General features: G+C 43.2%; 1 protein-coding gene across 2 annotated transcripts in view; it reads right to left on the bottom strand.

Moving 5' to 3' along the window:
- Nucleotides 1–13,800, bottom strand: part of EML6 (EMAP like 6) — a 321,992-nt gene that overhangs the window by 225,358 nt on the left and 82,834 nt on the right. For both annotated transcript variants that reach the window (XM_024215452.2, XM_026653192.2), the window contains exon 2: nt 2,625–2,784. In XM_024215452.2, the coding sequence (XP_024071220.1) occupies nt 2,625–2,784 (160 nt within the window). The remainder of the gene's footprint in view (nt 1–2,624; nt 2,785–13,800) is intronic.

A 13,800-nucleotide genomic window follows, 5' to 3' on the forward strand; every position in this document is an offset into this window, starting at 1 on the left:
TAGGGAGGTGGTGGAATCTCCATCCTTAGAGGTTTTTAAGGCCTGGCTTGACAAAGCCTTGGCTGGGATGATTTAGTTGGTGTTGGTCCTGCTTTGAGCAGGGGATTGGACTAGATGACCTCCTGAGGTCTCTTCTAACCCTAATATTCTATGATTCTATGAACACGTAGACAACCTTATTCTCCCTTTTCAGCCCAAGATATTTATTGGTTTTTCAATTTTAAAATGCATTCAGTGTAAAAGGATGAGGGGTGCATTTGAAGGAAGTGAGTAATACATATGTAGGCGGAATCTGTCTAGTCCCAGAACAGGACACACATTTCCCACAATGGTGTTCAGAACCAAGAAGTGTCTTGGCCAAAATGGAACTGTTGACAGCTATAAGCTCCATGTACCTGGTTTCCATGAGTCCATGTCCCTCCTGGTCGCCTCACCCTCAAATTCATGCCCTCCAATTCTGGCTCAGCCCCACAACTAAAGCTGCAAAGCTTATACTCAGCATCTGGTCAGTTTATATCATGTTCGTAAAAATAATTCTTTATATCTTTGGAATTCCCACACTAAAACCCAACCTCAACCCCAACCCCTACTCCCACTGCATGTCTAGAACACTGTTACACAAGGTCAACAAATTTGGAATCTGTAGGGTAAGGGGCCAAAATTTGAATGGTATTTAGATGCCTAAAGATTCAGATAGGCACATAGTAGGATTTTCAAAAGCACTTAGTGGTCTTAGGCACTTTTGAAATTCCAACTAAATGCCTATCTGCATCTTTAAGCACTAAACTACCTTTAACAATCTGTCTCCCAGTCATTTTGGAGATAGGAGGACACAAGAAAGTTAGGAGATTTTGGGACACAATAACATTATAACTCTCTTCCCATTTTTTCCCAGTCTTCCCAGAAAGACTGTACACTGGGGATGAGATATGGTATATGAAATTTCAGAGGGACTGGTTTCCTTTTTTAGGAAGTTGGGGGAAGAGAGTTGAAAATTGGGCTTGAAATAGAAAGCAAGCTTAAATCTGAAGCAGCAACTTATAATAATGTTAATTAGTTGATGCTGCGCAATGTAAAGCACTACGTGATAACTATTATTATTATTACAATCCTATATATGTACTGAGTGTTATTACCTTTATAGAGAAGGAAGGAAAAAAATTAGCCGTTGAATTGGTTTAACACCTGTGACCCTTGAAATTTCCTAAAATTCCTCATTCCTCTCAGGTCTATTAACCATTTCACAGATCTTTCTATGTTACTAGGTAGCAAAATTAACACTCACATTTATTAATTTAAGACTAAAGTAATGTACTCTTACAAATAAGATATATTAAAGGGAAGTTGCTTCTGGCAGTGTCCTTCCTTGCAGATTAAATTTTAAACTGAGTGAAAGGATGTTAATTTACATTAAAAATTAAAGGTAGTTTTGTTCCATATGAGACTATTCTTTTAAAACATCATGGTCCAATTCTGCCCTCAGATACAGACAATCCAACGCTCAGTGATGTCAGTGGGAGCATACCTGTATATCTGATTGTGCAACCCAAAACGAATATAGCTGACTGATTATTTTTTTAAAATATGCAAATTAAATTCTCTCTCTGATGGGATTAAACTTTGAGTTACATGGGGAAGACTGCACAAGGTGAAATGTACCCTAGTGCAGATGGCCTCTAGAAGGATTTAGGCACCCATAAAGGTCCTTAAAACTAACATAGGGTAGGAATTTTAAGGTGTGACAAAAATTTACACAGTGGAATACTCCAGACATTGATAGTACAATATTACACAGGTAATCTTTCTGTAGGGAAGAACTGTTCGGAATAATTTGCTCAGGTCTGTGTGTGAAGCACAAATATGCATTCCTTTGACACTATTTATGTTAAAGTCCTTGTGGTTTACCATTACTTTTTCTTCTAGAAATTTACTTATTGTGACTAATAACGAAAAATCCAATTCTCCATTTACATTTGACTTCCATCTTTCTTAAAATATCTAGTTAATCATATGGTCAAAACACTCTGATTCTCAGAGATTTTTGTGAGTGATCTTCTGTTTGTTTGTTTTTTGCAGGATTCCAATGCTAAGCTCCAAAGCCATACAGTTTTTCTATTTCAAACACTTTATTAAATTAAATTTACTATGCATTACAGCTGGTGAGAATCCCTTAACAGTGAGACCAATGCAGTTCTGCTGCCCAAGGAGGGACAGAACTGCGGGGACACAGTGTATATCAATATACTGTAGAAGCTCTCTGAACAGTAGGCGCAGGTGAACACTGGCTGGTTCTGAAGACCAAACAATCACTGTGCAGTTCCTCCAGTACTAACTCTTCAGGAGATAGGGCTGCTTTTGGCCATGGAGGGCTATGTCTACCATCTGCCCAGTGCACCACACAACTACCTGGAGTGCTAGGCTGAGGTCTTGGCCCCAAAAGCATTTCTTTTTGAAAAAGAGAGATATTTGCAGTATTTTGGATCCTGTATTAGCATTAAAATTTTAAACTACAGTATTCAGTGATGTTGTAATGCTATAATTCTATAGGCAGGCTATATATATAAAAATTTACTTCTATGTGTAAACTTAAATAGAAGAAAAAGAGAAACTGAAAATATACAAACCTGGCCATCTGAATCAAAAGCCAAGCAGGCAACTCCATGCGTATGCGCATCCTTAAGAACAGAAAGAGTCAGTACACTGTAGGAATCCCAGATGCAAATGTAAGGGTCCTTCCCAACCTGTCCTGTAGCAACTAAGGTTTTATCTGGGTGTACAGCCAGGCTAGAAGAGAATATAGTTCAAACCACACTTCATTCTCTAGTTCAGCACAACATTGTAGAGTAATCAAAGATGAGAACAAATATTGATTTTTTTCAGTTTTCAAAAATCCCAACTCCTTTAACATATCAGAACCTTGATAGCAACAATCTCTAGAGAAATGTATTTCAAATTGTTTCCATCTTAATTTAGCTTGCTAAATTTAAACAGTATGTTCAGCTGAGACAGATTAAGACGATCAGTAAAGTACAATTCAGCACACAGTCAGATTTTAGCTAGTGTATTGTCAACAAAAATATAAACTATTGTATTTTAAATAGTTTCGTTTATCTGACAGGCCTGTTTCTTTCATGGGCCTCTCTTTGTCTTTCCATGGTTTTAGAAATTAGTATGCAAATTTCGGTTCAAATTAAAAAAAAAAGTAGGCCAGCAGCTGAGTAAAATATATTTTTCACAATTAATTTAAACTATAGGAAGGCCTTCATCATCATCATTATATATTTTTTAAAGAATCAAAACCTCAGAGGGGATGGGGAGTCAAACTACTGCTTCTACCTCTGAGATAAGGAATTGCATGTGTTTATGGATATATTTTTAGTTACTACATCCTCAGGAAAGCTGAAATTTCCTGTACCTATATATTTTACCTTATTTTCTCTGATAATCAAGAAAAATTAGCAACAGCCATATCAAACAGTACTTGTACTACCTCCTTTTTGTATATAGATAGAAATGTTTAAAAAATATTATGCAGGGTTTTTAGTTATGTAACTCCCATTGGGGTTACAGAGAAATTGGTTTTGAACACTGCCCTTATGCATCTCTTTAAAAGTAAATATATTATAAAGTATGTCAAGCAACATCCTTACACTCTTTGTTATTTGGATATGCTTGTTACTGCAAAATAGTATAACCCAGGCCCCGCATACTCTGCTGCAAGGTAGACCTAAATTAACTGATCAAGCCCCCCCCTCAACTTTAAAGCCCACCCCCCCCCCAAATTGTTATTGCAGAGTTAAGGTTGCCTGCTCTTCCAGAATATCAAATTCAAACCAACAAAACTCCAACTTAGTAAAAACCAGGAAATGAAGAGTAAGTTTCATATCAAACTTTTGAAAACCAGGAAATACAGAATTGGGAGGAGGGATGTCAGACCCCCCACAGAGGGGCAGGCAGTCCTCTCCCCAATCTCTCCCCACCCTCCTGCCCAGATCTCAGCTGGCTTTCACTGCCAGTCCCTGGCATGGCAAACTGCAAATTCAGAGGCAGCTTCAAATAAATATAAAAACGGAGTTTAGTAAATGAGACACAAAAAATAATACAATCAGTACAGTAGCCCCTGTTTTGTTTATATTGTATATATAAGTTCAATTTTACAATAGTCTAGTATTTTAAATTTTTGTATTGGCAATGAATATTTACGTTGGAGTAGTCAGAGGAAACTAGAGATTTGAGAGCTAAGCATGGGCATGGTTGGGGAGACGGAAGCATTGCCCCCACCCAAACTGCCAGCCTCTGGCGGGCACAAATTCCCCCCCCCCACACACACACACACAAAGCCCCATTGGCCTGACTGGAGCTGCCCCCCTAAATATAGAAGTCAAACTATGCCTATGGAGCTAAATAGGAAATATTTGGAGCTTTTGGCACTGAGGAAGGGCTGAGGTGGTTTAAGATTGTGGAATAAGCACATTAACTGGATGTCCTCTAAAATGATCAGCAGTGAAATAGGTAACTATTTGAACAGTTTCATCATTTGTTTTTAGAAATTACCCATTCAGATGAATGGGACAGTTACAGTGTTCTCAGAAGTATCATTTCAGGCTGACTGCAGATTCAGGAGACAACAGTGAATCAGTTTACACTCTGTTCATGTTTACTTTGCACCCATAAAAGTTACACATGGGGAAAAACACTTAGATGCTGTGGTAGGAGGTGAATTAGAAGGCTAATTATCTAGCTGGACCACATGGGCCCAAACTAGAACATCTTTCACTATGATTATTTTGTAACTAAATACATTGTTTGGAAGAGAATTACCCAAATTATTTGTTGCTGTCCATTAAAAAAATCAAAAGAATAGAGAACACTTTTGAGGAATAAGAGTATTGGAGAGCACGCTAGTTAGTGTGTTGCCCTATTCCTTTATGTGCCACCATTTTGTTTCTGTTCTAGGAATACAATAAAGAAGTAGCCAGGGCCGTAATCAGAGTGGGGCAAGTGGGGTAGCTGCCCAGGGTTCAAAACCATAGGGATGGAAAGATGGGGCCAGAGGCGCCCCCAACCCACACAGGCTGGGTGGCCTGTTGAGGTGAGTCAGGGGTGGAGGTGGTGTTCCCTCTCTGAGCCCCGCCTGGCGTCACCGGACCAAGCCACCTGGCAACGCCACTCTCCCCCCAGAATGTTCCTCCACAACCCCTGGGGTGTGCGCCTCACAGTTTGAAAACCTCTATGGGGTGGTCACCTGCCCCACGCCCCATTATGAATAATTACATGTTACCTCTGAATGGGGTGGAAAAATAACCCCAAAAAAATGGCATGGGTGCAAATATGCTTGTTCGCCCTGGGCGCTAAAATGGATCTGGGGGTAGCCACATTAGGACCTAACCCAGCTGAAATGAGCCTCCCCATTGCTGCTTACTCAAAGGTTTCATAGGCTGCTCCCTTTGAGGGGAAACTAGTCCCTGTCTAGAACATGTTGAATGCAACATCATTTTCCCATAGCCACTCTCTCCCCAGGAATGCAGTGTATGTCTGAATAGTAGTTATGTGGTTGTAAGTAACTTTTAAAGATGCTAGCATTGAATTGCATTTATGTCAGCTTGAAAGAAAAGGGGACTCTGGCAGTTAAAGGGTATGTCTACACTTTGAACTGGGGATGCAATTCTCAGTTCAAGGAGACATACCTGCACTAAAACAGAGTGTAGCTGTGGTGGCACTAGCAGTGGGAGGAGCTAGTCATCTGGAGTATGTGTCTAGGGCAGTGGTTTTCAACCTTTTTTCATTTGCAGACCCCTAAAAATTTCAAATGAGATGTGGACCCCTTTGGAAATCTTAGACATAGTCTGTGGATCAGCAGGGGTACACAGACCACAGGTTGAAAACCACTGGTCTAGGGTCTCAGACAGGAACATATTCAGAGCATCTAGCCCCTCCCGCTGCCATGGCTACACTGTTTCTAGTTCACTAGCTCAATCAGAGCTAATTCTGGTATGTCTCCTCAAGCTGGAAATTATATTACTAGCTCAAAGTGTAGCCATACCTTAAAGATTCACACATGCCCCTCTAAAATATAGCAACTATAACTTGAATAAACACTCACCCAGATTCCAGGATTCACCTACACACTAACTGGGTAGATGGGCTAGAAGTTCTCTGCTCATCTGTGTCTACCTTCACTACATCCTGATGACAAAGTATTTCCCCCCCAGTCATCTTTTTTCCTAAAGCATGTGTGTATATAGACGCTTCCCGATTTACGCAAGCATTCCATTCCGGAACGCCTTGCGTAAGTTGAATTTTGCATAAGTCGGGGACGTATACCCGACAATTAAGTAAAAAAAAAAGCTTACGGAACTTACGGAACTTTTTCCGTAAGTGCGGATTTGCGTAAGTCGGGTTTGTGTAACCCGGGGAGCGTCTGTATTATATTACAAACAGGTTAAAATCAAATGTTCATGGTTTAAGTATTAACCTTTCTTTCTAGTGATCCAAAGGATTTCTAGTATAAGAACATAAGAACGGCCATACTGGGTCATACCAAAGGTCCATCTAGCCCAGTATCCTGTCCTCCGACAGTGGCCAATGCCAGGTGCCCCAGAGGAAATGAACAGGTAATCATCAAGTGATCCATTCCCTGTTGCTAATTCCCAGTTTCTGGCAAACAGAGGTTAGGGACACCATCCTTGCCCATCCTGGCTAATAACCATTGATGGACCTATCCTTCATGAATTTATCCATTTCTTTTTTGAACCCTGTTATAGTCTTGGCCTTCACAACATCCTCTGGCAAAGAGTTCCAGGTTGACTGTATGTGGTGTGAAGAAATACTTCCTTTGTTTGTTTGTTTGAAACCTGCTGCCTATTAATTTCATTTGGTGACCCCTAGTTCTTGTGTTATGAGAAGGAGTAAAAAACACTTCCTTATTTACTTTCTCCACACCAGTCATGATTTTATAGATCTCAATCATATCCCTTAGTCGTCTTTTTTCCAAGCTGAAAAGTCCCAGTCTTATTAATCTCTCTTCATACGGAAACCGTTCCATACCCCTAATCATTTTTTTACCCTTTTCTGAACCTTTTCCAATTCCAATATATCTTTTTTGATATGGGGCGACCACATCTGCATGCAGTATTCAAGATGTGGGCATACCATGGATTTACATAGAGGCAATATGATATTTTCTGTCTTATTATCTATCCCCTTTTTAATGATTCCCAACAGTCTGTTCACTTTTTTGACTGCCACTGCACATTGAGTGGATGTTTTCAGAGAACTATCCACAATGACTCCAAGATCTCTTTCTTGAGTGGTAACAGCTAATTTAGACCCCATCATTTTATATGTATAGTTGGGATTATGTTTTCCAATGTGCATTACTTTGCATTTATCAACATTGAATTTCATCTGCAATTTTGTTGCCCAGTCACCCAGTTTTGAGAGATGCTTTTGTAGCTCTTCGCAGTCTGCCTTGGACTTAACTATCTTGAGTAGTTTTGTTTTATCTGCAAATTTTGCCACCTCACTGTTTACCTTTTTCCAGATCCTTTATGAATATGTTGAATAGGACTGGTCCCAGTAGAGACCCCTGAGGGACACCACTATTTACCTCTCTCCATTCTAAAAACTGACCATTTATTCCTACCCTCTGTTTCCTATCTTTTAACCAGTTACCAATCCATGAGAGGACCTTCCCTCTTATCCCTTGACAGCTTACTTTGCTTAAGAGCCTTTGGTGAGAGACCTTGTCAATGGTTTTCTGAAAATCTAAGTACACTATATCCTCTGGTTCCCCTTTGTCCACATGCTTGTTGACCCCCTAAAAGAATTCTAGCAGATTGGTGAGGCATTTCCCTTTACAAAAACTATGTTGACTTTTCCCCCACAAATTATGTTCATCTATGTGTCTGACAATTTAATTTTTTACTATAGTTTCAACCAGTTTGCCGAGTACTGAAGTCAGGCTTACTGGCCTGTAATTGCCGGGAACACCTCTGGAGTCCTTTTTAAAAATTGGCATCACATTAGCTATCCTCCAGTCATTTGGTACAGAAGCTGATTTAAATGATAGGTTACAGACGACAGTTAATAGTTCTGCAATTTTGCATTTGAGTTTCTTCAGAACTCTTGGGTGAATCCATCTAGTCCTGGTGACTTATTACCGTATAGTTTAACAATTTGTTCCAAAACCTCCTCTAATGACATCTCAATCTGGGACAGTTCCTCAGATTTGTCACCTTAAAAGAATGGCTCAGGTTTGGGAATCTCCCTCACATCCTCAGCCGTGAAGACTGATGTAAAGAATTCATTTAGTTTCTCTGCAATGGCTTTATCATCCTTGAATGCTCCTTTAGCATCTCAACCGTCCAGTGGTCCCACCAGTTGTTTAGCAGGCTTCCTGCTTCTGATGTACTTAAAAAAGATTTGCTATTACTTTTTGAGTTTTTGGCTAGTTGTTCTTCAAATTCTTTTTTGGCCTTCCTAATTATATTTTTACACTTCATTTGCCAGAGTTTATGCTCCTTTCTATTTTCCTCACTAGAATTTAACTTCCACTTTTTAAAGGATGTCTTTTTGCTTCTCACTGCTTCTTTTACTTTGTTGGTTAGCCACAGTGGCACTTTTTTGGTTCTCTTACTATGTTTTTTAATTTGGGGTATATATTTAAGTTGAGCCTCTATTATGGTGTCTTTAAAAAGTTTCCATGCAGATTGGGTAACTGTAAGGGGTGCTTTTGATCCAATTAAGTTCTGGGATTGCAGGTTTTTTCTGTGATGTATGAAATGATGACCCATTGAAAGATATTAGGACCTGCCTGTTACCACAGCTGTTAGTAATACCGTATATACTCGTTCATAAGCCGAATTTTTTTAGTAAAAAAGGGAAGCATCAGAGAAGGGGGCCGGCTTCTGAACGGGTATAGAGAGGGAGAGGTGGGACACAGCCCCTCCCCCCAACAGAGGGAGCAAGGAGGGGCAGAACAGCCAGCAGAGCCAGAAGGGAAGAGGCAGGGCCAGAGTCTCTCCACTCCTGTCCAGGCTGCTCTCCCCCCAGCCTCCGAAGCACGCTGCGGCCGTGCCCAGCCTGCTGGAACATGCTGTGGCCGTGCTGCCTGGTCTGGTCCGCCAGAGCAGGCTGCAGCCGCACTGCCAGCCTGCCGGAGCAGCTCCAGCCAGGCCAGAGACATCCTCCCTTGGCCCTCCCCAGATAAGGTGGGAAGGGATGAGATGGGGAGAGTGTGGGGGTCCCGGGCTAGGGGTGGGGTCATGTGGGGGGTAGTCACAGGGGTTACTCCCCTGACCCCCAGCTTCTCCCCCACAAAAAATTTCCCCACCAGTTGCTGTCCGAGCCCGTCAGGGTAAGTAGCTGGTGCTCGAGGTAAACAAACCATCTTGGCCCACCAGCGGCTTATCCTCATGGCTCGGGAGCCAAAGTTTGCTGATCCCTGAATTATAGGGTTGGCTTATGAACGGGTCATAAAAATTGTCCATTTTTACTTATCCATCTTGGGGGGGGATCGGCTTATAAACTAACTGGCTTATGATCGAGTATATACGGTAATTGAATTAGAAATCCCTTTAGTTTATCAATCATGTAAAGTGAGATATTGTAAAAGAAATTCCATAAGTAGTGAACTAAATGGGGAGATGTAAAACAGATCACAGTGGGATTAACTGTTGAAAAGTAACTTTTCTCTCCCCACAAAGGAATTTCTTTGTCTCACATCCTATAAAAAGGAAAGAGTTTTTGGGAATTAGGTTGGGAGTTAACAAGCTGCCATAATTTCACCAGGTACAGATGAGGGAAACAAGATGCCATCTCTTCACCATTGAAAGAGGGTGGAAAAGTATACTTTCTTTCTGTATTAATCATTGACTAAATCTCTGATTAACTAATTCCTATTGGGTCAATTACTTGACATCTTGCATTATTATTGTTAAATTCAAACACACACCAATTACCTCAGCACTGTAGTGAATGGAAGTGGAGACTTCCATGCTCCAAGGCTATGCCTGTTAAACTTGGATAAGCTACATCAGTCAAAGTCAGGCTTGCCAGGTGTCCGGTTTTCGACCGGAACGCCTGGTTAAAAAAAGGTATCCCGGCGGTTCCGGTCAGCACCACTGACCGGGCTGTTAAAAGTCCAGTCAGTGGCACAGCGGGGCTGTCAAGGCTGTATCCCCACTTTGAACTTTAGGGTACAAGTGTGGGGGCCTGCATGAGGACTTCTAAGCTTAACTACCAGCTTAGTTCTGGTCCGCTGCCACCATTCCCTTCCCTGGGAAGCTTTGAGAAACCTTTCACCAATTCCCTGGTGAATACAGATCCAAACCCCTTGGATCATAAAACAAGGAGAAATTGACCCTTCCCCCCTCCTTCCTTTCACCAACTCCTGGTGAATACAGATCCAACCCCCTTGGATCTAAAAACAAGGAAAAATCAATCAGGTTCTTAAAAAGAAGACTTTTAATTAAAGAAAAAGGTAAAAATCATCTCTGTAAAATCAGTATGGAAAATAACTTTACAGGGTAATCAAACTTAAAGAGCTCAGAGGACCCCCCTCTAGTCTCAGGTTCAAAGTACAGCAAACAAAGATAAACACTCTAGTAAAAGGTACATTTACAAGTTGAGAAAACAAAGTAAAACTAAGACGCCTTGCCTGGCTTTTTACTTACAAGTTTGAAATATGAGAGACTTGTTTAGAAAGATGGGGAGAACCTGGATTGATGTCTGGTCCCTCTCAGTCCCAAGAGCGAACAACCCCTTAAACAAAGAGCACAAACAAAAGTCTTTCCCCCCCCCAAGATTTGAAAGTATCTTGTCCCCTTATTGGTCCTTTGGGTCAGGTGTCAGCCAGGTTACCCGAGCTTCTTAACCCTTTACAGGTAAAAGGATTTTGGAGTCTCTGGCCAGGAGGGGTTTTATAGTACTGTACACAGGAGAGCTGTTACCCTTCCCTTTATAGTTATGACAGGGGCTAAGGCAGGCTCTCTGCCTGCCCTGGCTCCACACAGCTCCTGGAAGTGGCCGGCATGTCCATGCTGCCCCTAGGTGCAGGGGTGGCCAGGGAGGCTCTGTGCGCTGCCCCCACCCCAAGCGCTGGCTCCGCAGCTCCCATTGGCCGGGAACTATGGGCAATGAAAGCTGCAGTGGTAGTGCCTGTGAACGGGGACAGCGCGGAGAGCCACCTGGCTGCAGCTCTGCCTAGGAGCCAAAGGGAAATGCTGGCGACTTCCAGGAGCTACTTGAGATAAGCGCTGCCTGGAGCCCGCACCTCAGCCCCTGCCCTAGCCCTGAGCCCCCTCTCGCACCCAAACTCCCTCCCAGAGCCCACGCCCTGCACCCCCCCCCACATCTCAATCCCTTGCCTCAGCCTTGAGTCCCTTTCCGCACCCAAACTCTTTCCCAGAGCCTGCACCCCCTCCCACACTCTGAACTCTTCAGCTCCAGCCTGGAGCCCCCTCCTGCACACCAGCCCCCCCCAGCCCCACACCAGAGCCCTCATCCCCTATCTGCACCTCAACCCCCTGCCCCAGCCTGGAGCTCCCTCCCACACTCCAAGCCCCTCATTTCTGGCCCCACCCCAGAGCCTACACTCTCAGCCGGAGCCCTCATCCCTTCCACACCCCACCCCTTGCCCCAGCCTGGTGAAAATGAGCAAGCGATGGAAGGTGGGGGATGGAGTGAGTGGGGGTGGGGCCTTGGAGAAGGGGCGGGGCAGGGCCTCCGGGCAGGGCAGAGGTGGGGCAAGGGTGTTCAGTTTTCTACAATCAGAAAGTTGGCAACCTTAGTCTAAGTCACTCCTTACACCAGTAAGTGCATATACAGTAGGGGGTTGCATTAATGCAACACCACTACAGTTACATTGGTGTAGGCACACCAGTGACTAAAATCCAAGTGTAGGCATGCCCTTGAACCTTCCTGCTTTCATGTGTAAGCCTTTGAGTGGCATGCCTGATTATCTTCCCCTGAGTAAATATGTTTCATTTAAATTGTGTCTTTCATCCAACTTTATAAACATTGATTAAGCCTCAACACCTCTGTGATGTTGGTAACATGGGCATTTTACAGACAGGGAAATTGAAATACAGAGGGAGTGTCCTGACTGATTTCATATATGAAGGGCTTGTATACATGAGTTTTTTTATCCATTTAATTATATTGTTTAGAAACTGTTATAGTTAATTGGAACAACTGGTATATGTGCATTCACACCAGGAACTGTACCACTTTAATTATATTGGTTTCTAAAACTGATATATAGTTAAAAATCATAGAATCATAGAATATTAGAAGAGGTTGGAAGAGACCTCAGGAGGTCATGTAGTTCAATCCCCTGCTCAAAGCAGGACCAACACCAACTAAATCATCCCAGCCAAGGCTTTGTCAAGCCGGGCCTTAAAAACCTCTAAGGATGGAGATTCCACCACCTCCCTAGGTAACCCATTCCAAACCCATTCACCATCCTCCTAGTGAAATAGTTTTTCCTAATATCCAACCTAGATCTCCCCGACTGCAACTTGAGACCATTGCTTCTTGTTCTGTCATCTGCCACCACTGAGAACAGCCTAGCTCCATCCTCTTTGGAACCCCCCCTTCAGGTAGTTGAAGGCTGCTATCAAATCCCCCCTCACCCTTCTCTTCTACAGACTAAGTTTCCTCAGCCTCCCCTCGTTAAGTCATGTGCCCCAGCCCCCTAATCATTTTCGTTGCCCTCCATTGGACTCCCTCCAATTTGTCCACATCCCTTCTGTAGTCGGGGGACCGAAACTGGACGCAATACTCCAGGTGTGGCCTCACCAGTGCCGAATGGAGGGGAATAATCACTTCCCTCAATCTGCTGGCAATGTTCCTACTAATACAGCCCAATATGCAGCTGGCCTTCTTGGCAACAAGGGCACACTGTTGACTCATATCCAGCTTCTTGTCCCCGGTCCTTTTCTGGAGAACTGCTGCTTAGCCAGTCGGTCCCCAGCCTGAAGCGGTACATGGGATTCTTCCTTCCTAAGTGTAGGACTCTGCACTTGTCCTTCTTGAACCTCATCAGATTTCTTTTGGCCCAATCCTCCAATTTGTCTAGGTCACTCTGGACCCTATCCCTACCCTCCAGCGTATCTGCCTCTCCCCCCAGCTTAGTGTCATCTGTGAACTTGCTGAGGGTGCAATTAATCCTATCATAAAGATGTTGAACAAAACCAGCCCGAGGACTGACCTCTGGGGCACTCCACTTGATAACGGCTGCCAACTAGACATCGAGCCATTGATCATTACCCGTTGAACCCAACAATCTAGCCAACTTTCTATCCACCTTATAGTCCATTCATCCAATCCATACTTTTTTAACTTGCTGGCAAGAATACTGTGGGAGACCATATCAAAATCTTTGCTAAAGTCAAGATAAAGATATATCACATCCACCGCTTTCCCCGTATCCACAGAGCCAGTTATCTCATCATAGAAGGCAATCAGGTTGGTCAGGCATGACTTGCCCTTGGTGAATCCATGTTGGCTGTTCCTGATCACCTTCCTCTCCTCCAAGTGCTTCAAAATGGATTCCTTGAGGACCTGCTCCATGATTTTGCCAGGGATTGAAGTGAGGCTGACCAGTCTGTAGTTCAGAGGTGAAAGTAAGCCGGTACAGGCCGGTACGGAGGACCGGTAAGAAAAGGAGACTGGCTGAGGGAGGGAGAAGCCTGCCCCCTGCATAAGAAAGGTTTAAACTCAGCTGTTCCTTACGCCCCCGGGGTTAGGAGCTGTTTCTGGCATGCTTGTTAATTTCACTCACAGTTGCTGGGGGGG

This window comes from Terrapene carolina, unplaced genomic scaffold (assembly GCF_002925995.2).
Source record: "Terrapene carolina triunguis isolate 2854851 unplaced genomic scaffold, T_m_triunguis-2.0 Scaffold132, whole genome shotgun sequence".
Classification (NCBI taxonomy): domain Eukaryota; kingdom Metazoa; phylum Chordata; order Testudines; family Emydidae; genus Terrapene; species Terrapene triunguis.